Raw genomic sequence first — 25324 nt, 5'->3', positions numbered from 1 at the left:
GTTTGCCATTTCTTTCTGCAGCTCATTTTATGGATAAGGGAAGGGAACGGAGGGGACCTGACAAAGTGAGCCATGCACAGCTTTGCTTACTGATCCTCTGGTTAGTAATATCCAGGGAACGAACAATGCTCACCAGGACTACCGCCATAGGGCAGCGCCAGCGTAAAGTCTAGAAGCCAAGGGACATCGGAGATGAGGAGCAGCCCTGGGCAAAGGATGACATGCGGGAGGCCAGTTTGGACGCTTGCAGAGATGGTTTCCTGGGGTGGCCTCCGTGCATGCTGTAGAAGATTTTAATGAACACTTTATGATGAGTAATTGTCTTTCCTACCTTTAGCACTTAAACACTTGTTATATATATTAGAGGTGAATTTTGGATTTTTTCATGTTGCCGTCCTGGGAATTTTTCCTACTTGTAGAGACAGGGCTGTGGTCTTCTATCCTAGTAAATATTCTCCAATTACTTGTGTTTATATATGTAGTTTAATTTAGGTCTTTTATTGAAAACATATGTAAACTATTAAATTTTCTTAGCAAATATTTGTATTTAACTTAATCTCTGGTTTTCAAGGATAATTATATTTTTTTCCAGTCTCTCTTTAGGCATAGATCTGTTCTCAAGTCTGTTTATCTCTTTCCCTTTCTCTTTTTCTCCTTTTCTCCCACTCTCTGTCTGTTTCTGAGTGTCTCTGTCTGTCTCCCTCTCCTTCCCTCCCTCCCTCTGTCTCTCCCTCCCTCTCTCTTTTCTCTCTTCTCTTCCTCTCTCTCTCTCTCTCTCTCTCTCTCTCTCTCTCTCTCTCTCTCTCTCTCTCTCTCTCTCTCTCTCTCTCTCTCTCTCTTTCTCTGTCTCTGTCTGTCTCTCCCTCTCTCCCCCTCTCTGTCTATCTCTCCCTCTCCCTCCCTCCCTCTCTCTCTCTTTCTCTCTGTCCCTGTCTCCCCCTCTCTGTCTCTGTCCCCCCTTTTCTGTTTCTCCCCTCCACCTCTGTCTCTCTCTCCCCCTCCTTCCCTCCCTCCCCCCCCTCTCTGCCCCTCCTATCTGTCTCTCCCTCTCCCTTCCTCTCTCCCCCCCCCCCCCGTCTCTGCCTGCCTGCCTGTCTGTCTGTCTGTCTGTCTGTCTGTCTCTGTCTCTCTCCTTTTCTTCCTCCCTCTCTCTCTCCCTCCTCCCCTCTCTTTACTTCTTTCTTACCACTACCTTCGTCTCCCTCTTCCTTGGATCCTGTGCATATCACTGTTCCTTTAATACCATGTTAAGTCTGAAGAAAGCCGGAGGAGACCACGGCAGAGCACTAGCTCCCGAACCTGTCTCTCTTCAAATTCAAGCTTAGTCCTTTAAAAAAACTCCTCTCTCCAGCTCCCTCTGTCACTCCCATAGCCGCGCGCGCGCGCGCAGATATAGATATACGGAGAATAAGACAGTCGGTGCCCGCTCTTTGATCTCCTAGTTGCGCATGAAGCCCTGCCGGACTCCATGACTCGGTGTTCACTTTTCAGGCCTCCGGCGATGCTTTGCATGGTTGTCGGTAGTTCTTTTGTTTCTTCTCCTGCCTTCCCCACACCCCTCCATTAGAATCTGCTTTCAGCTTTTAATAGGTTTATGATCCGATTTTTTCTCTTTGGGCAGTTCTGCGCTCTCCGTGGTTGCAGATTCAGCTTGCCGCTCTGCATTCGTTTTGTCCCTCGGGGTTTTTTAATGTTGCAGGACCCTTTACTGAGGCGGATTCTTTCTTTGACTTCAGCGCTACCGGTCCATTGAGCTCATACCACAACTCATCTGCTCTGTCCCCATCTCGTTGCTTCTGAGTCAAAAAACCATTCTCCTGCCTTGAATATTTGAAAAAGGCAAATCAGAGCACCATAGCGTTAGTGCTGGGGGAGACCGTCTATTCGAGTGACTTTATTTGACAGATGAAGAAACAGAGTCCTCGAGAAATTAAGGGGCTTCTGATGATCTCCCTTTCCTCCTGCACAGTGGCCGTGGATATGGCCAGAGGAAATGTGGAACAATGGGAAGAACACTGGTTCTCACTTCCATCCTGCCTCTGATGTCATCACAACTTCCCTGGGCCTTAGTCTCCTCATGGTAGGAATTTGATGGTCTGTCTCCCCCCCCCCCCCCAACCCTTATTTTCTGCCCTGGGAACAACTCTAAGACAAAAAGGCAAGGGCTAGGCAAACAGGATTAAGTGACTTGTCCAGGTTCACACAGATAGGAGGTGTCTAAGGCCAAACTTGAACCCAGGTCCTTTTTTTTTTTTAACCCTTACCTTCTGTCTTAGAATCAATATTGTGTATTGGTTCCAAGGCAGGAGAGCAGTAAGGGCTAGGCAATGGAGGGCTCAGTGATTTGCCCAGGGTCACACAGCTAGGAAATATCTGAGGTGACATTTGAACCCAAGACCTCCCATCTCTAGGCCAGGATCTCTAGTGACTACACCACCTAGCTGCCCCTTACCTGAGGACACAGGTTCTCTGACTCCAAAATCTGGCACTCTTTCAGTTGAGTTTGGAGTCAAGAAGCCCCCAGTTCAAATCCCATCTCAAACACTTATAAGCTATGTGACTTTGGGCAAATCCCTTTAACTCTTAACCTTAGTTTCCTTCCTTATCTTGAAAATGAAGATAATAAGGGAACCTACTTCACAGAGCTATTGTGAGGATTAAATGATATGTGTAAATCGTAAACCATAATATAAGTGCAAGCTATTATTAAATACCAGAGAGAGAGAGAGAGAGTGTTTCAAGCTGCCACAGGGGTGAAAGTCTGGCCTGTCCTAGCTGGGGGATAGAGGCAGGGGCAAGTTGCCATGGCAACAGTGCCTGTTAGATGCTCAAGGTCCTTTCTGTTATTGATGTTACTCCTCTAGTCATCTGTTGCCTCTGGGCCTCTCTGCAGATACCCCCCTGTTTGACCACCATCCCAACTACAGAAGCAGAAGAGGTCCCTCCAGCTGCGCCAAACTAAATTCTTTCCACCCCAATTGAGGAGAGAGGCTCAGAGGATATTGCAACTATAGGAGAGCCCATAGAAGCTCCAGGCTTTTTCCTGAGATCTCTCCTCTAGGCTTTCTGTCCTCTTCCCACTCTAGTCCAGGAAAGACACGCCAGTTGAAGTTCAGATGTCTCTCTCTGGTCTACAACCCTATGAAGATGGCTGTAGCCAATGAGACAATGTTATGCTTTTCCTTCCTTCCTTCCTTCTTTCCCCCCAGACATAGGGCATTATGTTGGTGAGGGGGAACATCTAGGAAGCAGATACAGACTGTGACCTTAGCTCCTTATCTCTGACCCCTGGCAGCATGGGCCAACAGTGGACACTTCTGGGCCATCTCCACACCATCATTTCTGCTTCCTCCCCACCAAAAACCTAGACTTTATCCCTGTAACTACCAGGGGCCTCAACAGGTCGATTTGGGCCTTATCTTGCTAAGATTAGACCTCCAGGGATGAGGCAAAACTGGTGGAGTTACAAACTGATCCAGTCATTCTGGAGCATGATTTGGAACTAAACACCCAAAGGCTATAAAACTGTGAAGTCCCTTTGATTTGGCAATACCACTACCGGGTCTCTATCCCAAAGAGACATAAAAAAGGGGAAAGGAGCATTTGTACAAAAATATTTATAGCAGTTCCTTTTGTGGTGGCAAAGAATTGGACATTGAGGGAATGTCCCTCAATTGGGGAATGGCTGAACAAAATGTGGTAACCGTTGATGATGGAAGTCTATTGTGCCATAAGAAATGATAAGCAGGAAGATTTCAGAAAAAGCTAGAAAGATCTGCAGGAACTGATGCAGAGCGAAATAAACAGAACCAGGAGAACATTGGAGCAATATTGGACGATGATTATCTGTGCCAACTTGGCAACTTTCAGCAATGTAACGATCTAGGAGAATCCTAAAAGATGCATGATGAGGAATGTGATCCACCTCCAGAAAAAGAACTGTTGGAGTCATCTTTCCCTTCCATGTATTTTTGGTTTTATTTTGAGGTTTTAATTATGTATGATTTTGCTTTCACAACAGTGACCAATTTGGAAGTGTCTTTTGCATGACAATAAAAAAGATGTAGACCTCCACAGGACTTCATCATCTCCATGCCATGGTGGGCAGCCTTTAACCTGACATTCCTTCCCAGCTTCCCCTTGTCTGTTTTCTTCCCTCATTAGGCCACCAATTCCTCGAGGATAGGGATTGTCATGCTTGGTTGTATTTGTGTCTTCAGCCCAAACTGGGGGAATCCCTGGATCAGTCTTTTCTTCCTTCTTTCCTCTTTGGGAAAGCAGAAGGCAGAGGGAACCATTCAGCTTCTCTAGCACTCACCTTCTAAGTCCTGGAGAGCATGTCAGTGGCTGAAGCAGTGGTCCTAGTGGTGGCAGCCTTAGCTGGCTATTGTAGCTGAAGCATAAACCAGAGCTCTTTTATAATGAAAAAGAATGTTTTAAAAGAATTTGCATGCAAGCTGATGGTGTAGCTGTAGTCTCTGCTACCAGGGGAAGCTAAGGCTGGTGGATTGCTTGAGTTTAGGAGTTCTGAGCTGCAGAAGGGGGAAAGTTACTCAGGTGTCTACATTGTCTGGCATCAATATGGTGACCAGCTGGAAGCAAGGGCCACCAGACTGCGTAAGGAGTCAAGTAACCCATGTCAGATAGAGAGCTGGTCCATGTTGATCAGCAGGCGGACTGTGCCAGTATAGAACTATTACATATCCAGCCTGGAGGGAGAGAGACAATTTTGAAAAAAAATTTTTTCCCCCTTTTTTCTCTACTTTTCTTTTTCTTAGGAGGTTTGCAAAAGTTTGCTTTTGTTAGAGGATAAGGGGAAACAAAAGTTCTCTTCCATCTTACCAGAAATATTATAAATTATTATTATTATTTTAAACCCTTCCCTTCCAGCTTAGAATCAATACAATATATCAGTTCCAAGGCAGAAGAGCAGTAAGGGCTAGTTGATGGGCATTAAGTGACTTGCCCAGGGTCATGCAGCTAGAAAGTATCTAAGGTCATATTTGAACCCAGGACCTCCCAGCTCTAGGTCTGGTTCTTAATCCACTGAGTCACCTAGCTACTCTCTTTTTCCCCCCTTTTTCTAGGCAATGGGGGTCAAGTGACTTGTCCAGGGCCACACAGCTAAAAAGTATCTGAGGCCAGATATGAACCTAGGCTTCTCCCTGGCTGCCCCTTGAATTATTCCTGATGAACCCTTACAGCATCACAGCTCTTTTCTGAATGTTCACAAACTCTACCTCTAACAATACATTCTAAAATTTTACCAAAAATGGAAATAAAGCTCATTGGCCCATAGTGTGAACAAACAACACCTTTCTGAAAACTTCCAGCACTTCTCTTATGTTCTAGAATTTTTCAAAGATCATTCACCACAGCTCAGTTCATCACAAAATCAAGTTCCTTTGGTTCTCTGAAATGTAACTTGAACCCAACAACTCTTTGTTCATCTTGGATTTTATTTCCATTACACACGTGTGCTCTGTACTTTCCAGGCTGAAAATTTCTCTCAGTTGAGAAAACTGAAATTTAAATTTAAATTAAATTTTAAAAGAATTTTGCCTTCTCTCTCTCCAAGAAAGAGACCCATCTCTATCCTTGATCTCTAATAAACCTAAGAAACCCTTTTTGCATTCTTTAGCCTTCTGAGTTTCAGCTTTTTCTGAGCTTTTGCACTCTGATCTCTAATTTTATAGGGTGGTGACACTTTTCTATATCAATAATCCTTTGTTGTCCTTGCTTCCATTTTCTATGCATATCTTTTAAAAGTCTAACAATGAGGGGTAGCTCAGTGGATTGACAGGCAGTGTGACTCTGGGCAAGTCACTTCACCCCCATTGCTTAGCCCTTACTGCTTTTTTTTTGCCTTGGAACCAATACACAGTATTGATGCTAAGATGGATGATAAAGGGTTGTTTTGTTTTGTTTTTTCATGTCTAACAATGTCGTTGTGCATTCATCGTTGGATATCTCTACAGGTCATTTTTAGATGATACCCCTTTGTCTTCCTCACCAGAATCATTTGTATCTATGTTATCAGAATGTTGTTCATAGGAGTTACCTGTCCCTTGAGTTGTAGAATAATAAAAATAATAACTACCATTTATACAGCACTCAGATTTGCAATATGCCCTGCACATATTATCTCATTTTGCCTTCACAACCACCCTGGGAGGCAGGCACGATCTTCATCCCTATTTTACAAACGAGAAAACCGAGGTAGACAGAAGTAAAGTGACTTGCTCAGGGTCACACAAACTGGATTTAAACTTGGATTTTCCTGACTCTAGGTCCTGCACTCATTCCATCATGCCACTGAATTGTCTACAAATCTTCATAGGAGGATACATTTAGACCTGGACGATATCTTAGAGATCATGGACTTCAACCTTTTTATTTTAGAGCTGAGGAAACAGAGGTCCAGAGCAGTCAAAGAGGAGCTGATCAGGATCACAACAGAAGTATGAAGCAGAACTTTAATTTAGATTCAGGTTCCCTCCCTCCCAATCCTGCATTCTTTCAACCACATCAATGGTCCCTCCTGATTAGTCAGTCATTCAATATGGCAGTCTCCCCAACCTTTGGAGGATGAGACTATTGACAAGGCACATGAAGAATTCACTTGTCCACCTCCAGCAAAGAGAGCTCTAACAGATTTCTAGGGGGTTGAAGACTCTTCCTTGATCCTGCTCCATGCCAGGTTTGTCTCTGGTACTCATCATCTATTTCTGCCCTCTGGCCAGGTGGCCTATATACTACATTAGGACTCCATCACAGTCTCCTGTTTTCCTGCCATTGTTCTTCACTGAAATGGTCTACACAATGTGCCTTAGTCTAGTTCATGGATTTCCACACAGGGGTAGATCATCTTTCTTTCTAAGAATGAATTTTTATTGATATCTTTTGTTTTTCCATTGTCTACATTTTTGCCAGTATCTTTTCCCCTCCTTTCTCACCCCATATAACAACGAAAAAAATTTTTTTAAGAAAAAAGGAGAAAAATCAGCAAAACTGATAAAAACATTTTAAAAGTCTGGAAATACATGCAACATTCTATATCTGTGGACCTCCAGCAAAAGAGGTGGGGGAGGTGTCGTCATATTTCTTCTCTGACTTTGTGCCTTTTCGTTGTAATTTTACAATATTCCCTTTTAATTGTTTTCTGGTTGTACTTTCTATTTACATTATTTTCATTCTGTGTATATTACTTCACTCTGTGTTCAGCTTACATAAATCATCTTTCCATGCTTCTCTATGTTCATCATAGTTGTTATTTCTAAGAACACAGTCACATATAATTACATTCATGCACCACAATTCGTTTAGCCCAATTGATGGGCACCAACTTTGTTTCTGTCTTTACTACCACAAAAGTGCCACTTTCAATATTTTACTGTATATGGAGATATCTAGGTGGTTAAGTGGGTAAGAGCACTGGAGTCAAGATGATCTGAGTTCAAATCCCACCTCAGACACTAGCTGTGTAACCCAAAGTAAGCCGTTTAAGTCCCTCTGCTTCTCTTTCCTCATCTGTAAAACAAATAATGTGTAAAATAAAATAATAGCAAAGACCTCACAAAGTCATTATGAGGATCAGCTTGGATAACATGGACAGTGCTTTACAAACCTTAAAGCACTATATAAATGTTAGCTATTATTGTTTTTGTTGAAGTTGTCATTATTTTTCTAAGGGAACTTTCTTCTTTTTTTCTTCTTTCCTCTTCCTCTCCTCTTCCTCTTCTTCTTCCCCTTACCGTCTGTCTTGGAGTCAATACTGTATATTGGCTCCAAGGCAGAAGAGTGGTAAGGGCTAGGCAATGGGGGTCAAGTGACTTGCCCAGGGTCACACAGCTGAGACATGTCTGAGGCTACATTTGAACCTAGGACCTCCCATCTCTAGGCTTGGCTCTCAATCCACTGAGCTACCCAGCTGCCCCAGGGAACTTTCTTCTTATCAATTTCCTTCTCAGGGTAAATGCCTAATCATGAGATCTTTGGATTACAAGGAATGAGCATCTTAGTTGTTTTATTTGCATAATTTCAGAATGCTTTCCAAAATGGTTGTATTGATTCACAGTTAGGAGTATCTCTTCTTGGTAGTGCCTGACAGTAACAACCAGCTTTTGCTGGGAGACTACTGTGATGGGGAACTTACTATCACTAGAGGCAACATATTACATTTTTTGGACAACTCAAACTTTAGGGGAGTTTTCCCCTGGGTCAAACTGAAGGTGATTGGCACAATTCCTTAAATTTCTATTTTGTCTTCTGTTCCTAAGATATCTGGGCTGTTTTCCTTTAGAATTCCTTGAAATATGGGATCTCGGCTCTTTTCTGTTCATGGCTTTCAGGTAGAAGAAAAATTCTTAAGCTAACTTTCCTTGATCTACCATCTAGGTTAACTGTCATCCTTATGAGAGATTTCACATTTTTTTCCATTTTTTGAATCTTTTGATTTTATTGTTTCTTGATATCTCATGGGGTCATGAGCTATATTGTTTTTCAGTTCTACGTTTTATACCTTTTTCTTCATTTGGACATTTATTTTTAAGAAGTTATTTTCTTCTGTACTTTTTTGATGCCTCTTTTAGCAAGCTGTTAATTCTTTTTTCAAAATTTCTTTTTTGCAAAGCTCTTATTTTCTCATTTTTCTCTCTACTCCTGATATTTGATTAAAAAAAAAACTTTTGTGCTCTTTTAAAATCTCTTTCTTTAGTCCTTCTAGGAATTCTTATTGGATTTAGGTCCAAATCACATTTTCTTTGAGGCTTTGCTTAGAGAGGTTTTGAAGTCATTGTCTTATGAGTTTTTGTGTCTTGAACTTCCCTGTCATCACAGTAGGGTTTTTTTTTTTGGTCAGATTTTTTTTCTGTTGTTTGCTCTTTTTTTCCCAGTCTGTTTCTTGGAATTGAACTTTATGTTCAATTTTTGCTTATCTCTGAGATGAGGGGATGGTGGGAAATATCTGGTCTGATCTTCTATTTTTTGTGTCCTCTGTTGCTTTTATAGCTCAATGAGTACCTGTTCATTTTCTTCCACTATAGTGTGATGCAGGGAGAGAGTTGGTCACTACCTCCTAGTCTGTTTTTTATCTTTATAGTGTTCCTGCTCATTCATGACTGTGACTGTTCCTCTACATTGAACTGGGCAACCAGCAACTTTTGCCAAATGGCATGTGTTCCTGCTTCCAGTGCTTGTTCAGGGGTCCCCAGAGATCTTTTTCTGCTCAGGTCTTCAAGCCCCCCCCCCCCCCCCCACTGTCCTAAGTTCTGAGCTGATCCCCATTGCTCTGGCCACTACCATAGCTTCATGCTGCTGCCACTACTGGTGCCACTGTGTTCCCAGCCAGCTGCCACTCCAACATCCACAGACCTAATTTCTTATCTTGTTGCCCCGAGCTGGGCAAAAATGTTTTTTTCTTGGGTTTCCCACTCAAAATTCAGTTTGGCCTAAAATTTTATGATTGTTGTAGAAGAGGGGAGGAGTTTAGCAATTGTGACCTTTCCCCAGAACATCTTGTGGCCTCCCTCTCCCATTCCCCAGTGAGTCTAACAACTGATATCTTATAGGGTCCTTTAAAGTTTGCCAAATGCTTTCCACAAAACGATCTTTTGAGATAGATGGTGCAAATACTATCACGACCCTATTTTAAATGGAAGCCCTAGGCCTTTAAGGAACCTGATCATGAGCATATAATATAGCTCGTATATGTCTAAGATGGGATTCAAATCCGTCTTTTGATTTTAATCCTGTGCTCCATCTACCTTACTCTCAAAATCCAAGGGGCTAAGGCAAGAGGGAGGAGGAAGCTGAATGCAGAGAGATTTGGATAAAGGAGTGAGATAATTTTAATGATTGCTTCAGCCTCCATTCTGATAAATCTGTACCTGGGGAAACGGTCCATTGTGGAGAGCCCAGAGATGATGATCATCTTCTCACAGGCCACCCCATTCTCTTCTCCGTGGCTGATACTAAAAGGAAGATCTCAATGGGTTAAGGAGTTGCTCACTGTCAGAGCCACAACTGCAACATAGGCACCATCCAAAGGGAATGCAGAAGAGACCCTCACAGACCATGCCAAACTGGGATACCTCCAGACAAACAAGAAGTTCACACAATGACAGATGCCCTTGGGCTTTTTTGATTTCTGTTTCTGAGTAGAATAGGAGAGATTTAGAGCTGGAAGGGCCTTTAGAAGTCATTTAGCCTAGCCCTTCACGGTGTAGATAAGAACACTAAAGGGGGCAGCTCAGTGGATTCAGAGCCAGGTCTAGAGATGGGACATTCATCAGATGTGGCCTCAGACACTTCCTAGCTGTGTGACCCTGGACAAGTCACTTAACCCTTACTGCTCTTTTGCCTTAGAACCAATGCACAGTATTGATCCTAAGGCGGAAGGTGAGGGTTTAAAAAAAAAAAACAGGGCCGATAGAAAGTAGCATACAAGTTCAAAAGAATCATTGAGCTAGATTTGGAACAGTCCACATCCTCGGAGAAGTCAACCTGTTTAAGGTCCCACTGCTACCAAACAGTAGAACTGGAGGATTTGAACCTGTCATCTCCTAAGCCAAGATTCTTTACTATGTACCATGTGTAAGTTCCCTCCTCCACACTGTACCCTGTGAGAAGATGACCTGTCGGGAAATCTCAAATCCATGTACTTGACACAACATTAAGTGGCATTTCTGCACGTAGATGAGACTAGGGAGCATGCTTCCAGGATTCATGGCGAGTGAAGGGCCAAGGACAGGTTATAGACATTCTGTAACGGGTTCCAGTTAGCTGACCATGTGTCAACAAGGAAATCCTTGGACTGGCTGGGGAGTCATTCAGAAAGATCTGCTGGCTTCATTCCTTCCTCATTCACTTACTCCATCCTATAAAGGATCTTCTTTCCACCAAGGTCTGTGGCCCTGTTAATCATTGGTCACTTATCTGTTCTTTTTGCTTGTCTGGAGCCTCGAACCTCCTGAGTATAAAAGGTCGGGGAAGCACTTTGACTTTTTGGCACTCAAGAATCTGGGACACCTAGCCAGGAAGTAGCATCACTGTCCTGAGGAGCAAGAAGTGATCTCACTGACCTCAGCTCAGCAGTAGTTGGGTCAAAGGCTCATCTGACTGTAAACTAGTTTTTGGATGGGAATTTGGTTGGACCAACCAGCCTATTCTTCCACCAAGTCCAGGCATTGGGAAGAAATACATGTTTGTTCTAGCTCTTTTAAATAAAGGATGTTCTATTTAATTAATTTACTATTAATTTTTTTACTATTTTACAATTTTTTACTACTTATTTTTACTATTAGCTTTTTATTTGTATTTTAAAAACCCTTACCTTCTGTCTTAGAATGAATATTATGTATTAGTTCCAAGGCAAAAAGTGGTAAGGGTTAGGCAATGGGGGTTAAGTGACTTGCCCAGAGTCACACAGCTAGGAAGTGTCGGAGGCTAGATTTGAACCCTTCTCTAGACCTGGCTCTCAATCCACCACTCTCAATCTCCCACCCAGCTGCCCACATCAATTAGCTTTTTAAAAGGGCAAGTTTTCCATTTTTTTTTTGTTATCTCCAGCATTTACCATTTAGTCATGTCAGACCCTTCATAACTCCATTTGGGATTTTCTCAGCAAAGTTACTGGAGCGTCTTGCCATTTCCTCCTCTAGCTCACTCAACAGATGAGAAAACTACGGCAGAGTAAAGTGATTTGTCCAGTCATATAGCTAAAAAGTGTCTGAGGCCGATTTGAATCCAAAAAGAGGAGTTTTCTTGACTCCAGGCCGGGCACTCCATCCACTCAGCATAACCAGTTAATACATCTTTGTTGCCTGACTTGTTCTCTCTGTAGCCTTTGGCGCTATTGATCGCCTCCTATTGGATTCTCTCTCTCTCTCTCCCTCCCTCTCTCTCTCTTCCCTCCCTCCTTCTCTCTCCCTCCCTCTTTCTCTCTGTCTCTCCCTCCCTTTCTCTCTCCCTCCCCCCCTCTCTCCCTCCCTGTCTCTGTCTCTCTCTCTCTCCCTCCCTCCCTCCCTGTCTCTGTCTCTCTCTCCCTCCCTCTCTCTCTCTTCCCTCCCTCCTTCTCTCTCCCTCCCTCTTTCTCTCTGTCTCTCCCTCCCTTTCTCTCTCCCTCCCCCCCTCTCTCCCTCCCTGTCTCTGTCTCTCTCTCTCCCTCCCTCCCTCCCTGTCTCTGTCTCTCTCTCCCTCCCTCTCTCTCTCTTCCCTCCCTCCTCTCTCCCTCCCTCTTCCTTTTCTCTCTCTCTCTCTCTCCCTCCCTCCCTCCCTGTCTCTGTCTCTCTCTCCCTCCCCCTCTCTCTCTCTCCCTCCCTGTCTCTGTCTCTCTCTCCTCTCTCTCTCCCTCCCTGTCTCTGTCTCTCTCCTCTCTCTCTCTCCCTCCCTGTCTCTGTCTCTCTCCCTCCCTCCCTGTCTCTGTCTCTCTCCCTCCCTCGCTCTCTCTCTCTCTCCCTCCCTCCCTGTCTCTGTCTCTGTCTCTGACATCATTGCTCTTTTGACTTTCGCCCTACCCACCTGACTACTCCTCGGACAGTCTTCTTCACCCTTACCCTGTTTCCTCACTGACAGTGTTCTTCAAGGTTCTATCCTGGGCCACCTTTTCTCTCTCCATCCTCTAGTCTGGTAACCATCCACTCTATAGGGCTAAATTCCAGATGTAAACATCACAGTCCAATCTCCCTCCCAAGCTCCGCTGCTCTGACCAACTTGCTTTTGGCCATTTCAAATGGAGCGACATCTCAAACCCATCGTGTCCAAAACAGAACTTGAATATAGTTCTCATCCAGAAAGATCTTTCCCTCTTTGGATGCTATTACCTTTTTTTGTTAAAACCGTCACCTTCTGTCTTAGCATTACCTCCCAAGATAGAGTAAGCGCCAAGGAATTGGGGTGAAGTGATTTGCCCAGTCTCCCAGCTAGGAAGTTATCCGAGGCCATGTTTGAACCCAGGGCCTCCCAGTTCTAGGCTTGAGGCTCTACCCATTGGGCTACTTAGCTGCCTCAATTCTCTATTCCCTTTGAAGCTTTCATAGTCCTTCCAGACACTCAGGTTCATAACCTTGGAGCCCTTCTTGATGCCTCACGGGATCCCAGTCATCCCAGCCAGCCAGTTAGTGCTAAATCTTAACAGCTGGGGCCATCCCCCTCTACCACCATCTTCACTCAGCCCTCGTGATCCCACCTAGACTGGAATAACTTTGTCATTGGTCTCGTCTCTCCGTGCTCCGATCTAGCCTCCACACGGCTGCCAAAGTAGTGTTCCTGAGGCAGTGTGTGCCTAGACAGGGAGGTACAGGCAGTGGACAGTGCTGGGCTGTGTCAGGAAGACCCGGACAGATGCAAGTCACAATGTCTCGGCCTGTTTGGTCAGCTGTAAAATGGAGGTAATACATTTTTAAAATCACGGCTGCTTCTCAGGGGTGTTGTGAGAATAAAATACCATTAGAAAGCCCTCTGCACAGTGCCTGGTACCCAGTGAGTGCATTCTTGCTACCTACTTTTAAGGTTTGCATAGTGGTTTATCTCTAGATCGTCTCTATCCCACTGGATCCTCACAACTTCACATTAGTTTTCTATATAGAAATTTCCTCTCTCAATGTGGATGGGCCATGAGGAAGTGGTGACATGCCCAAGGTCACACAGTCAGTACTTGTCAGAGGCAAGACTTGAATTCTGGCCTTCCTGAGTCTGAGCTTTACCATCCCTCAGGAGGTAAATAGAAATCATCATCCCCACTCTACCATCACCCCTAGTCGAAAAGCCAGCTATCTCTTGGAGGTCACATTTGAAATCACATCCCTCCACTCAATCGAATACTTCATGCCGCACAAATGGATTTTTCAATGAAGAGATTAAAAAGGCGGTCTGTGACAGTTCCTCAGGTCCTTGTTTTGGGGTGAGTAGAATGATTCTGGAAACAGAATTCCCATGGTGGGATCACTACACTGGGAAAAGGATGGGCTAAAGTCTGGGGAAGAAGAGGCAGATGCGTGGGAAGGCTGGAGGGGGGAAGTAGGGGCTGAAGTTAGAGGCATCTCAACTCTCCTGGGTAGCTTTGTACTACATTCTAGCTGGGGCTCAAGGACTTTCCTAAGTCTTGGATCTGTTTTCTTCAGTTTTAGACCAATAATGCCTGATTTTTTTTTGTTTGTTTGTTTGCTCCATCATGCTTCAACTCTACATGATCCCTTTTTTGGACAAAGACCCTGGAATGGTTTGCCGCTTTCTTCTCAGTGGGCACCATTTTTACAGACAAGGAACTGAGTCAAATAGGGGTCAAGTGATCTGCTCAGGGCCACAGAATTAGTATCTGAGGCTGAATTTGAACTCGTCTTTCCGATTTCAAGCCCAGTGCTCTCTCCACCATCCCATCTAGCTAGCAATTATCTGCTAAATCCAGGCCCTGGGCTCCTGCAGAAGCAGCCAGGAAAGGTGGATTTAAACCCTGTAAAGTACCAAGGTCTGAAAGCTGACAATTTTTTTTTTCATTCTATGGAAGAGAAAACAGAGGCTCCTAGAGAGAAAATGACTTGCTAGTTACCCAGAGGGCAACCTGATTCCCCTTATTTTTAAATTAATTTTCATATAATATACACAGGCACATGCACACACGCATATAATTTATTAAGTATTCCACTTAGCTGTTGCCCTGGCCAAAGGAGTGCCACTTGGAGGCAGCTATTTGGTGCAGTGGATAGAATACTAGGACCAGCCAGGAAGATGCGAATGAAACTCCAGCTTTATACTTCTTGGTTGTGTGACTCCAAGTGAGTCTTTTTACCTGCATCTGTCCTAATTTCTCCGCTGTGAAATGGGGATCATAAGAGCACCTTCCAGGCATGTTACTATGAGGATCAAATGAGATGTCAAGTGCTTAGCAAAGTGCTTGATACACAGTAGGTACTTAATAAATGCTGTTGGGTAGCACAGAGGATAGAATGCCAGGCCTGGAATCAGGAAGACTCGAGTTCAAATTTGGCCTCAGACACTTCTTAGCTGTGTGACCCTTGCCAAATCACTTAACCTTGTTTGCCTCAGTTTCCCCATCTCTAAAATGGGCTTGGAAAGAAAATGGCAAACCACTCCAGTATCTTAACTCCAAATGGAGCGATGGAGAGTCAGACACAACTGAACAACCCACGATAGCAAATGCTAGTTGACTGCCTACACCAGGATCAGCTTTGAAGTCTCATTCCTGGCTTCTGGGGAATGGGAAAGTGAGGGAGGACAATGGTAGATATTCATTGCCTTACCAAAGGGCTACCCAGACATTTGAAAGCTGTGTGTGTATGTGGGTGGAGAATATCTTCATTGGGTGCCTACTGCTTCTATTCCCAGGACAAGATCTAAGTGGTTGTAAAAGACGTGTTCGGGGAGTGTAGGGCTTTGGAAGAGGAAGGGTTGGGGGGGGACCTTTTCCTTGACTAACTTGAGAATGATTTCTCTGAAACACATACAATCTTTTGATAGTGTCACAGACATGAAACCAATCTCCAGACCCCTCATTTCCTGTGCAAAAGGAAACCTTGAGTCAAGGCAGGGGAATGCTAATCTCTTCCCCTGGTTTCCTATTGCTACTCTTCCTTTTCAGGAGAGTAGCTCCACTTTCTGGAGCTGTGGGTCTGTCCTGTGCCCCTCCATAACCTGCCTTCTCTTCCATGGACAGACCAAATTAGGAGGTATTTGTCGTTTGGGATATCATTTCAAAATCTATCGTGGTTGATGACCCCCTTTTCAATAGAATCACTAGCTTTGTCTCTTCTGAAGACGACTACTCAAGCCAGTATCAAAACCAAGTGCCCCTTCTCCTGTCATGGGCCCTGGTGGGAACACGGGTAAGGGGAAAAGATCTGAGCTCTCCTCTTTCAGCAGGGATTCCCAATGGCTATGGTGAAACCCCAAGAGCACTATGCACTTGGGCAGACCCAGGCATGACCCCCTCCCCTCTATTCCCTAGTGCTTAGCACAACAATCTGTAGAGGCAAAGAACATGACAAACAAAAGTGGGTCTTGACCTAAACAGGCTAATTTTCTTTTATACTACCAATATATATATAATTTTCTTAAATCTTATAACATGAAAGTGACCCTGGGTTGTCAAAGGCTATGCTGCCAAAGCACGAGCTGGAAGGCTTTGATTTCAGGTCTATACTCCAAGACGCTCATCACTGAAGGATCGACCACAACATGAGATGATTTTTTTCAGCTTGTAGGTAAGTGACTTTCTTCAGCCATAGCAGATCACAAAGACTGACAGAATCTGACAGAATCACGGGCTCTCAAAGTATTTAGGTACGACCAAAACCCAGAGAGGGGCTGGAAGCCATGGCTTGACACCCCTCGGCCTTCCCTCATTCACAGTGCTGGCGCCTTTAGGATTCTAGTAGTTAGGGCTGACCCGAACTCCAATTACAAAGGACATCATTTACTGCATCTCCATCCTCTTACAGTGATCTTCGCCCTACTTTGGCAACCTCCTCTCCAGACTCTCAGCACCTTCTGAGGGCAATGGTCCCACTCCTAATAATTCTCAAATTTCTCCAGAATGTCAACCTCACATTCATATCTGCCCTTTACTAGGGCTCATCTAAATAGTGCTACGTATGAACGTTTTAGCAGGGACTTCCTGGAGACAATGCTTTAACCCAAAGGTATAAATGGTGGAAATTTCAGGCAAGAAATGGGGACAGGGAGCCCCACCTCAGGTAATTATAACTGCTCTTATTTCTCAAATGTTTTACACACACTGTGTGTGTGTGTGTGTGTGTGTGTGTGTGTGTGTGTGTGTGAGGCATAGTGGTTCACCCATAGGGTGTTCTCTAGCTTATAAATGGTGGAGCAAGGACTTCTGAATCCAAGTCCAACACATCCTTCTGACCTCATTCCCCTATAACTGGAAGCTGCCAGAGGCAGAGAAGTGGAGGTGGCTTATCTTATCCTATACAATCATTCAATAAATTCCATTTTCACCAGAGAGACTACTTTCTCTCTCCTTTTTTTTTTAAATAATAAAGGGCCTTTAATTGAGGCAAGATTATTATAATTTGGGATCCCTCACAGCACAAGAGCACTGGGGTATCGCTAGCTTCCCCTTTTTAATGACACCCATTTGTTTGCTCTTCTGACTTTCTTGCCCTTCAGGAAATGTCACATGTTTTTCAGGCATGGGCTAATCACTTCTACCACCAAGTGCTCTGGGCCCAAGCCCACCTAGACTTCAGATAGCCCTACCACTGCCATTCAAGACTGAAGGCAGGAGCGGGGGTGGGGGTGGGGAGTAAGGGGACAGTCGCAAAGGCAGATTTTAGAGATTTATTTAATTAAAAAAAAAAAGGTCTCTAAAAAGTCCTTCATTTTCCATTTCTACCCTGCCTAGAGGGTGAGGAATAACTCAAGTGAAGGAGGTACCCACTTTGTTCAGGGAAAAGCTCCATTCTCCCTCAACCCCTTCTTAGTCTGCATGAGGCTGAGCAAGTCAGAGGTGGGGGAGCTCTTTTCCCTTCCCACCCTACCTTCTCAAAAGGCCCAAACTGATGCTGGGGAGTTTTAGAGGCAAAGTGGTATAGGCAGAGGAGGTGAGGAAATGGCCTTCTTCAGGCTGACCGTGACACAAGAGCTGTGTAATCCCTCTGAACAGTCCCTGGGTCCTCAAGGCCTTGGCCACTAGGAACAGTGTAGAAGGAGGCCATGCCCTTCCCAATGGCCCTTGGTAGGTGTGGCCTTTTCCTTAATGCTGCCAATGGGAAAGCAGGGCATTCGGGAGTAATTTGCAGCATGTCACCATGGCCTCACGAGTCCAGAAAGAAGAATCCCCAAACCTCCTCTCCCCCTTACACACCCACCCAGCCTCTGTGTTAAGGCTGCAGCTCCCTTGTTATCCACCTGAGGGTGAGTGGAGTCCAGGACAAAGTACTAGGAGGACATCTGGATAAAGCCAGAAGGAAGTAACTCAGTCCATCTGCCAGTCCGGGCTCTCACACACAGTCACACACACAGCGTTAAGGCGTACAGGCCAGCAGGCACGGCCAAATCAGGCCAGCTTCTCTCTCTCCACGGGGACATAGCAATGCCTGTGTCTTGGGGAATTCTTGGCTACTTCAGAATCAGGCTGAAGGGGGAGAAGTTGGTGAAGAAAGAGTTAACCTGCTAAGGGAAGGATATGGGCATAAGGCAAGCAAGGGCTGCCTTGGCCTCTGTCCAGGCCTGGTGGTCATCCTTGACAGTTATCCCATTTAGGTTGAAGAGCTCTGGCCACCTGTGCCTCTGATGGGTGAGGATGGGGGCTAGCATGGGCAGGAAAGAGAGCAGGGCTAGAGCCATGGGACTCCAGAAGAAGCTGATGCTACCAATATTTACAAGCACACTGCCCCAACTTCTGCAGCCACCTGCCTACCTCCGGCCTCTTCTGCAGGTCAGCAAGGAGGATGGAAGAGCCCCTCCTCCTTAGCCATGCTCAGGAGAAGGAGCTAATGGCCCCTCCTCTATGCCCCTTGGGAACGTTTTCTTGTGCTCTGCTCAGTTAGGATGCAAGGAGCTCCCAGGGAGAAGAGAAGGGGTCTTTTCCATGGCTAGGTCCTAGGAGTCCTTAAGCATGCTGATGCGTGCATAGATCTTCAAAGCAGGCCCCAACTTGATATTCATGGCACTCATCAAATGGTCTTCTTTGAGCAATAACAAGGCCTGCCCATCGATCTCCTGCGCACGGAACTCTTCTGCAATTTCCTGGCAGCCTAGGAAGGTAAGATAAATCTGTTAGAAGCTGGGTAATGGGGGTCTGACTAAATATCCCCCCCGAGTATTAAATGATCTGTTTTTACAGATAGCATCACTGCCCTCCCTGTTTGGGGCTCAAAAAATGGTGGCAGAAAGCCGAATCTTTTCAAGGAAACAGCTCTCGATGGCTGTTGCTAGATCAGTCATTCTCCCACGGCAGCAATCTGTCTCAAGATGCCCTTTTCCTTCTCTATCCCTTATAGAAATGGAAGTACCTGAGAGTCAGCAAGAAAAGGGTAGTTCTTTCCTTACATCCAACTATAAGATACCTGAGCTCCAGGAGAAGGGATTTTCTGGGGCTCTTACCTGGCAAAGAACGGATGAACTCATAGACATCTTCCACATTCCATTTGGTAGGTTCACTGGGCAAGAAGTGGTGCCCAACACCCACCAAGTCTCGCATGTGCACGTCCGGGAGTTCCAGGTCCCGCTGACCCTGGCGCCGGCGTGAGGTGGAGGAGCTGGCTGAGATAGGTGACAGAGGCTCCTCGTAGCTTGAGTTATCCGAGCAGCGACTTGAGTCTTCTTGGCTGTGGGTCAGCTGCAGTGCAGCTGTGACTGAGAGAGGCACAGCTCCTGCAGGCTAGAAAGACAATCACAGGACTTCAGCTTTAGGGCAGGGCAGAATCCCTTCTTGGATAGCAGCCATGGGCAAGGTGAAGTGGGTGAGGAAAGGTTAGGGACCTGGGGCACCCAACCACAATGGCAAGGAGGCTGATAGGCAGGGAAAAAAGGAAAAGTCACAATCACAATACTTCTAGGAATTCCCATCTGCTATAGCAAAGCAAGTGGTTTCTTGGACAACCTGTCTCTACATGGGGAAAAGGGGAAAAGTCTAGAAGTTAAGGGGATCTCCTTGGAGGCAGGCATGTCAAGACTCAAAGCAGAACTGGTGAGACTTGAGCAAGACAAAGGACAAGGGAAAGCCGCCTCGTGGAAGGCTGGAAGCCCTGATGAATCCAGGCAGTCACAGGAGCACAGCTTTAGAGGTCATTCAGTCCAACCCTCTAATTATACAGATGAGAATGGAAGTGACCTGCTCAATAGCCACACAGGTAGTAAGCACAAGAGCTGGGACTCCAATATAGGCTCTTTGACCCCACGTTCAGTGCATACCCATCTTGCCCCACTGCCTCCATCAGGTACTCATTACGTCTGGCCTTGTTTTGTATTTGCCTACAAACCTTAGCTCCCTCTAGGCCAGACATGAATTTGAGGTTCTTCGTTGTCAGGACGCCTACAGGAAGCTCAGCTGAGGGTTTTGTGCATTGGGGAGCAGAGTAAAGGACACAGTACAGTTTCTGCACTAGAGAGAGCCGCTTGCTATTTCATGGTGGAAAAAATGAGAAAGGAGCTGGGCTGAGGTGTTCTCTCACCTGCTTCTTGGCATCCTTGGGCAGTGCTGGCAGGCTTGCCTTGCTGGCCCGTCGGCGGTTATGGGGTGCAGCCCCTGGTTTCTGTATTTTGCTGCGGTCAGAGTGGAAGAGTCCCACACGCTTGGTACAGCCCACATTATACCTGCCCAAGTCCAGGGAGAAAGAGGTTAAAGCCTCTGGGTGTGTTCAATGGATGGACACCAATTAACCATTAGCTCCCAACTGGATTATACTCTAAAGGGAGAGGACAGCCATCAACTCCAGCTGAGTTTTCCTTAGGCAGAGCAAGGCCACTTGGACATAGTTTGAGATGGTCCAATTCTAACCAAAGAGTTAGATAACAGAAAGGACATTATTTGGAGATCCTTAGCAGCCACTGGACATATCTACCCTTAGTAGTTCTATCCTCAGTCCAGAAATCCAGGACTTTGTACTCAGGTATTTCTCTTCCCCTGCCATTTAGGCCAATTGGCAGAGGAGAAATAATAGGCAATCATTGCTAAGCTGATCTTTAATTTCACAAAGGGAGCAGTTGGGAAGAAGGACTGTGACTTCAGGGAAAGCTCCAAACACAGGGTTTATGTCAGGGATCTGGCACAGGCTTCCGGGAGGGAGAAAATAAAAAGACTGAGCTACACTCAGAGGCTATTTCCTGTCTTCTGCATCTGGGATGCTCTTTAATCTGGTCTGGCTCTGGGCCCCAGGATTCTGGTTCTCACTGGATGCAGCTAAGTCCTATCCAGTATACACATAATTCATGGCCACCTAAGACAGAAAATGTCTGATATATGAGGGTAACAGAAAAACTTTTTGGGACATCAAGGACCTTATAAGATTAAGAGCAGAAGCCAAGGATGCCTTAGGTCAAGGAAAGGAGGAAACTGAGAGGGCAGGGCAGCAGGGCTGAAGCCACTCACCTCTTGGCACATGCCATAGAGCAGAAACGTTTGGAACGCTTGAACTTGTAGGCAAAGTCCACCCGGCCACAAAGCTCACACTTGAGTTTGAGGGGAGTCCCCTCCTCTTTGGATTCTGAAAGGCACACATTAAATTCTTAGTCTGAGGGGACTCCTATCACCTTCCTGTTCAGCAGATTCCTTACTCCATCCTCTTCAGAGTATCCCTAATAAGCTTCCTGACCCAGCAACAACCCTACCAATTTCAAGACAGGCAACCTCAAAGACTTGGGTTATTTCATTTTTTGTTTTTGTTTTTGGCTGGAGCAACCCAGAGGACTCCAAGACCCTCCAAGACTCCACTCTCCTAACTTCCCTTTTTCAAGCACTGAGGGCCCAAGTGTCAAAGAGAAGCCAGGAAGAATAGTTCCCTTTTTGTTATTGTCAGGCTCAGAATGTATGTGCCATCTCTTCCTCCTCATTCTTTCACTCCTGACCCCATACCCAAACTGTTGCCAAGCCCATCTCCTGACATCTTCCCAAATAAACCCCCTCTTCTTCTGATATTGTTACATCTCTGGACCAGACCTTCTTGACCTCATGCTTAAATTACTGCAACAGCTGCTGGGGGTGGGGGGGTGGGGAGGTGAGTCTGCCTGCCTGAAATCTTTCCCCACTCCAGTCCATCCTTTGTATAACTACCAGAGTGATTGTCCTAAAGATTAGGTTTGATCATATCACCTCCTCCCATCCCAACCAACAAATGTCAGTGGCTACCTATCACCTCTAGAAGCAAATATAAAATTCTCAGTTTGGTTTCTAAAACCCTTCTTCATAAACTGATCTCTTTCTACCTTTGCAGACTTTATACCCTATTTCTCTCTACATACTCTACAAACTAGTGATTCTGGTCTCCTTGCTGTTCCTCACACAAAACACTCCATCCCTTTACTCTTTCTATTTTTAGGGTTCTCTCCCAAAACTATAGTGCTTGGAGTATTTCCTGGCTTTTTTCATGTCCCAGCCCTCCTTCTACAAGAATCTTTTCCCAATCTCCCTTGATGTTAGTGCCTTCCTTCTGTTGATTTTCTCCAATTTATCCTGTAGATAGATTATATGTACATAGTTGTATGCATGTTGTCTCCCCTTTTAGACTATGAGTTCCTTGAGAATACAAACTGATTAGGTCCCCCCCCCCCCCTTTTCCACTTAGCAGGGCATCTGGCACATAGTAGGTCCTCAATAAATGCCTGATGACTTGACTCTTCTGCAAGACAAGGAAAAAATGCACAAGGTCCAAAAGGGAAATGGCCCTAATGCTGTCCATCTCCTACCCTAAAAAGCAGACCCCTGGAATTACCCCAGAAGGTAGTGGCATATCTCACAATATTCTAACACAGAGTACCAGAGTATACCCAACAATTTACAAGGGAAAAGCAAGCTCTTTAAGCAAGTAGCTAGAAGGGACAAATGGCCAAGGAAGAAATTGGAAAAAGCCTGTAGGATCCTGAGATTGAAAGCTCATAAGGCTGATCCACACAGACTCCTTGACCCCCGAGTTCACCTATCTGGCATCAAGAAAAACTTGTCAAGGCCTTTATGAGGCACTGTTGCCCACTTAGGGATTATGATGGGATCCAAAGCAGACAACAAGTATCCCCAAAGCCTGGGATACTCACCTTGCAGATAGGGCTCCTCCATTTCTGAGTCAGTGGTGGTGGTGTTCTCTTGCTGTGGGAGTTTCTCAGGCAAAAGCCCTTGTGCATACTTCTTCTTAAGGTTTCCCACCAGCAGGGACGAACGTCCCACCTACAGGATAGGAGATGGGGACCTGATGGATTAGGACAGCCCACAGTTCAAGTTCATATCACAGTTTCTATTCTCATCAAGATAACATGCAGGAGGTATTCTGGTGCCAAACACTAGTCAGCCTCCACCATACACAGGAGTAAGTTTTATTTGGTGCCGGTGTTCTTAGCTGCTGGCACCACCTTGGTCTTGTAACTCACAAAGCAGAATACCAAACAGGGAAGTCAACTTTAAATGGGGCACAAACAACTAGTTTGAAATACTAAGATCAGACCCACTCAGAAGTGTCTAGTGAGCATAAACTCTCTTCTCTTTTCCTTTGCACTAACCAGCATATATGGAACTTAGAAATAGACAAGAGAAAAAAAAAACGTGGCAATCAGCTGAGGCTTGGAGGTGCTGCCTCAATGACTTTCCTGCCCTCCTTTATCTCTGACACTACCATCCCTCTTCCAAAAGCCAAGGAAAAGACAATGGAAAACCAGTCATGGATCCACATGATAACTGAGGGTTCCTAGGATGCTTTATTTCTAAAGATTCTTTATTTCAACTATTCTTCCTTTGCTATATAGATCATGGCTTCAGAATATCACCATACAAATGGTCAAATCATACATACATAGATCCAGGGAAACTAATGATGTGTTCAACAGTGCTCTCTGGTGCTACTCTTAGTTGGACCCAAAGTATCCCCAGAATCAGGTGTTTCTCTTAACAGTTGAAGCTTAAGGAAGGGCAAGGGTCACTCATATCCCCCTCTAGTCCTGGTCTATAAGACCCTGAGGCTGGTTCCAAAATGTATTCTTTTATTATCCTTCAGATCCTTTTATCAGGTCCTCAAACTCAGGATTATAGGCATGATGTCTATGGTTAACCTTCTTCCAGATCTAAAGGAGAAAATGGCCAAAGAGTTTTACAATTGGAAGGGATGATGAAACACAAATGGCTTTGGGTCCCTTTGGCCTGTAAAGCAAACATGAAGTAGAAGAACGATCTGTCCTGAGGTCTCTCAAACCAGCTCCTCTGGTCACCCCCTTTTTTTATTCAACGAAACTACTTTTCTAGTCTCCTATACTTTGAGGTCTGTAGTTGGGCCAAAGATATAAAAACAGAAGGGACCTTAGAGGTCATCTAATCCAGCCCGCTGATTTTATAGAAGAGGAAACTGGAGATCAGGGAAGTTTAAGTAACTTGCCCAAGATCACACAGGTAGTTAGTGAAAGAGACAGGAATTTAAACTCATACCCCGATTCCAATTTCAAAACAGCTCCTTGTGTTAACAGAATATTCCTTTTTAATAGTCCTCTCAATTTCATTATCTCTACCACTAAGGTCTTTTGAAAGGCTTTACTTTGGAACAGGGTCTTTCAATGGGACCCTGGTGTCCTTCTATTAGTCTGGCTGCTGCCTGATCACAGTCTATAGCTATTCTTTAGAATTCACTTCTGCAAGGTGCTTTCCCATCTGAGTGCATGTTCTCAGGTGAACAAATTTAAGCATCATGGGAAGAGTCTACTACTGACTCTCACACTGGTATTGGGACAGGAGTTGTTCCAATCCAAAGACTACAATGGCTTGAACTAAGAACAGACCCAGTTGTCCAGTGAGCACAAGCTTTCTTCTCTTTTCCTTTGCACTAATCAGCATGAGTGGGTCTTGAGAAATAAGAGAAATGAAACTGTGGCCTTAATTTCTAGAAAGCTGTTGGTTTTGTTTTTTACAGGGTTGACCATGTTGCATTAATCAATGATACTCCTCTGACTAGAAACAGCATGGATTCCATAGGGAACCTGTTAATTCATTTATGTTCACCAAGCCATTCTGGATTTGGGTGAATACTTACTTGATCCTAGAAAAAAATGGGCTTTTAAGACATGGTACAAAAGGAGGAGGAATAGTTAGCATAATATTCAGGACTATGCATCAAATTATAAAAATATTTTAATACACATCCAAAATAAACTTTTTTTTTTTTAAAAAGGGGAAAAGAAGTAGTCCGTACCGGGAAAGGCTCCGCCCCCTCCTGGATCACAAACCCTTCGATAACATGCGTCAGGATTTGGGGTTTCACAATGGCCTGTGGTGGTTTATTCTCACCATTCTGGGGGGCAGTGCCAGTGATGCTGGAGGCAGAGTTTCCGTTCCCTGAGGTCATGCCGGGGCTGCTGAGGTCGTTCAGTGCATAAACAATGCCCTGACCTGTCTCTGTAGCAGGGAAAATATAAGACACAAGAAGGAGGGATCAGAACCAGAGGCCTGGCCAGAGATATACATGGGACAAAGTTGGGTCAAAGGGAAATAAAGCTAACAAAAATACACTGGGTTATTCTAGGGATAGGAGTGCTATAGACTAACCCAAAATGCAAGCAGGATCAGGCACCCTCATTCACATCTACCTAGAATGGGGATCAACTATGAAATCCTCTAATAGCTCCTGACAAATAACCTGATGTAGTAGCTCTGTGC

The 25324-nt window shown here is 44.9% G+C and overlaps 1 protein-coding gene across 19 annotated transcripts in view; it reads right to left on the bottom strand.

The window, feature by feature from the left end:
• Positions 1–17302: 17302 nt before the first annotated feature.
• The window catches only part of PHC2 (polyhomeotic homolog 2), a 212797-nt gene continuing 204775 nt past the window's right edge, over positions 17303–25324 (bottom strand). For all 19 annotated transcript variants that reach the window (XM_056795342.1, XM_056795337.1, XM_056795349.1 and 16 more), the window contains 6 exons: positions 24861–25063; positions 22729–22858; positions 21071–21185; positions 20154–20295; positions 19084–19360; positions 17303–18734 (listed from right to left, as the gene is read on the bottom strand). In XM_056795342.1, coding sequence (XP_056651320.1) covers positions 18580–18734; positions 19084–19360; positions 20154–20295; positions 21071–21185; positions 22729–22858; positions 24861–25063 — 1022 coding nt within the window. In that variant the 3' untranslated portion in view covers positions 17303–18579. The remainder of the gene's footprint in view (positions 18735–19083; positions 19361–20153; positions 20296–21070; positions 21186–22728; positions 22859–24860; positions 25064–25324) is intronic.

This window comes from Monodelphis domestica, chromosome 4 (assembly GCF_027887165.1).
Source record: "Monodelphis domestica isolate mMonDom1 chromosome 4, mMonDom1.pri, whole genome shotgun sequence".
In the NCBI taxonomy this organism is placed as follows: domain Eukaryota; kingdom Metazoa; phylum Chordata; class Mammalia; order Didelphimorphia; family Didelphidae; genus Monodelphis; species Monodelphis domestica.
Note: the sequence above shows the minus strand (reverse complement) of the source record. Positions and strands in the feature narration are given on the sequence as shown.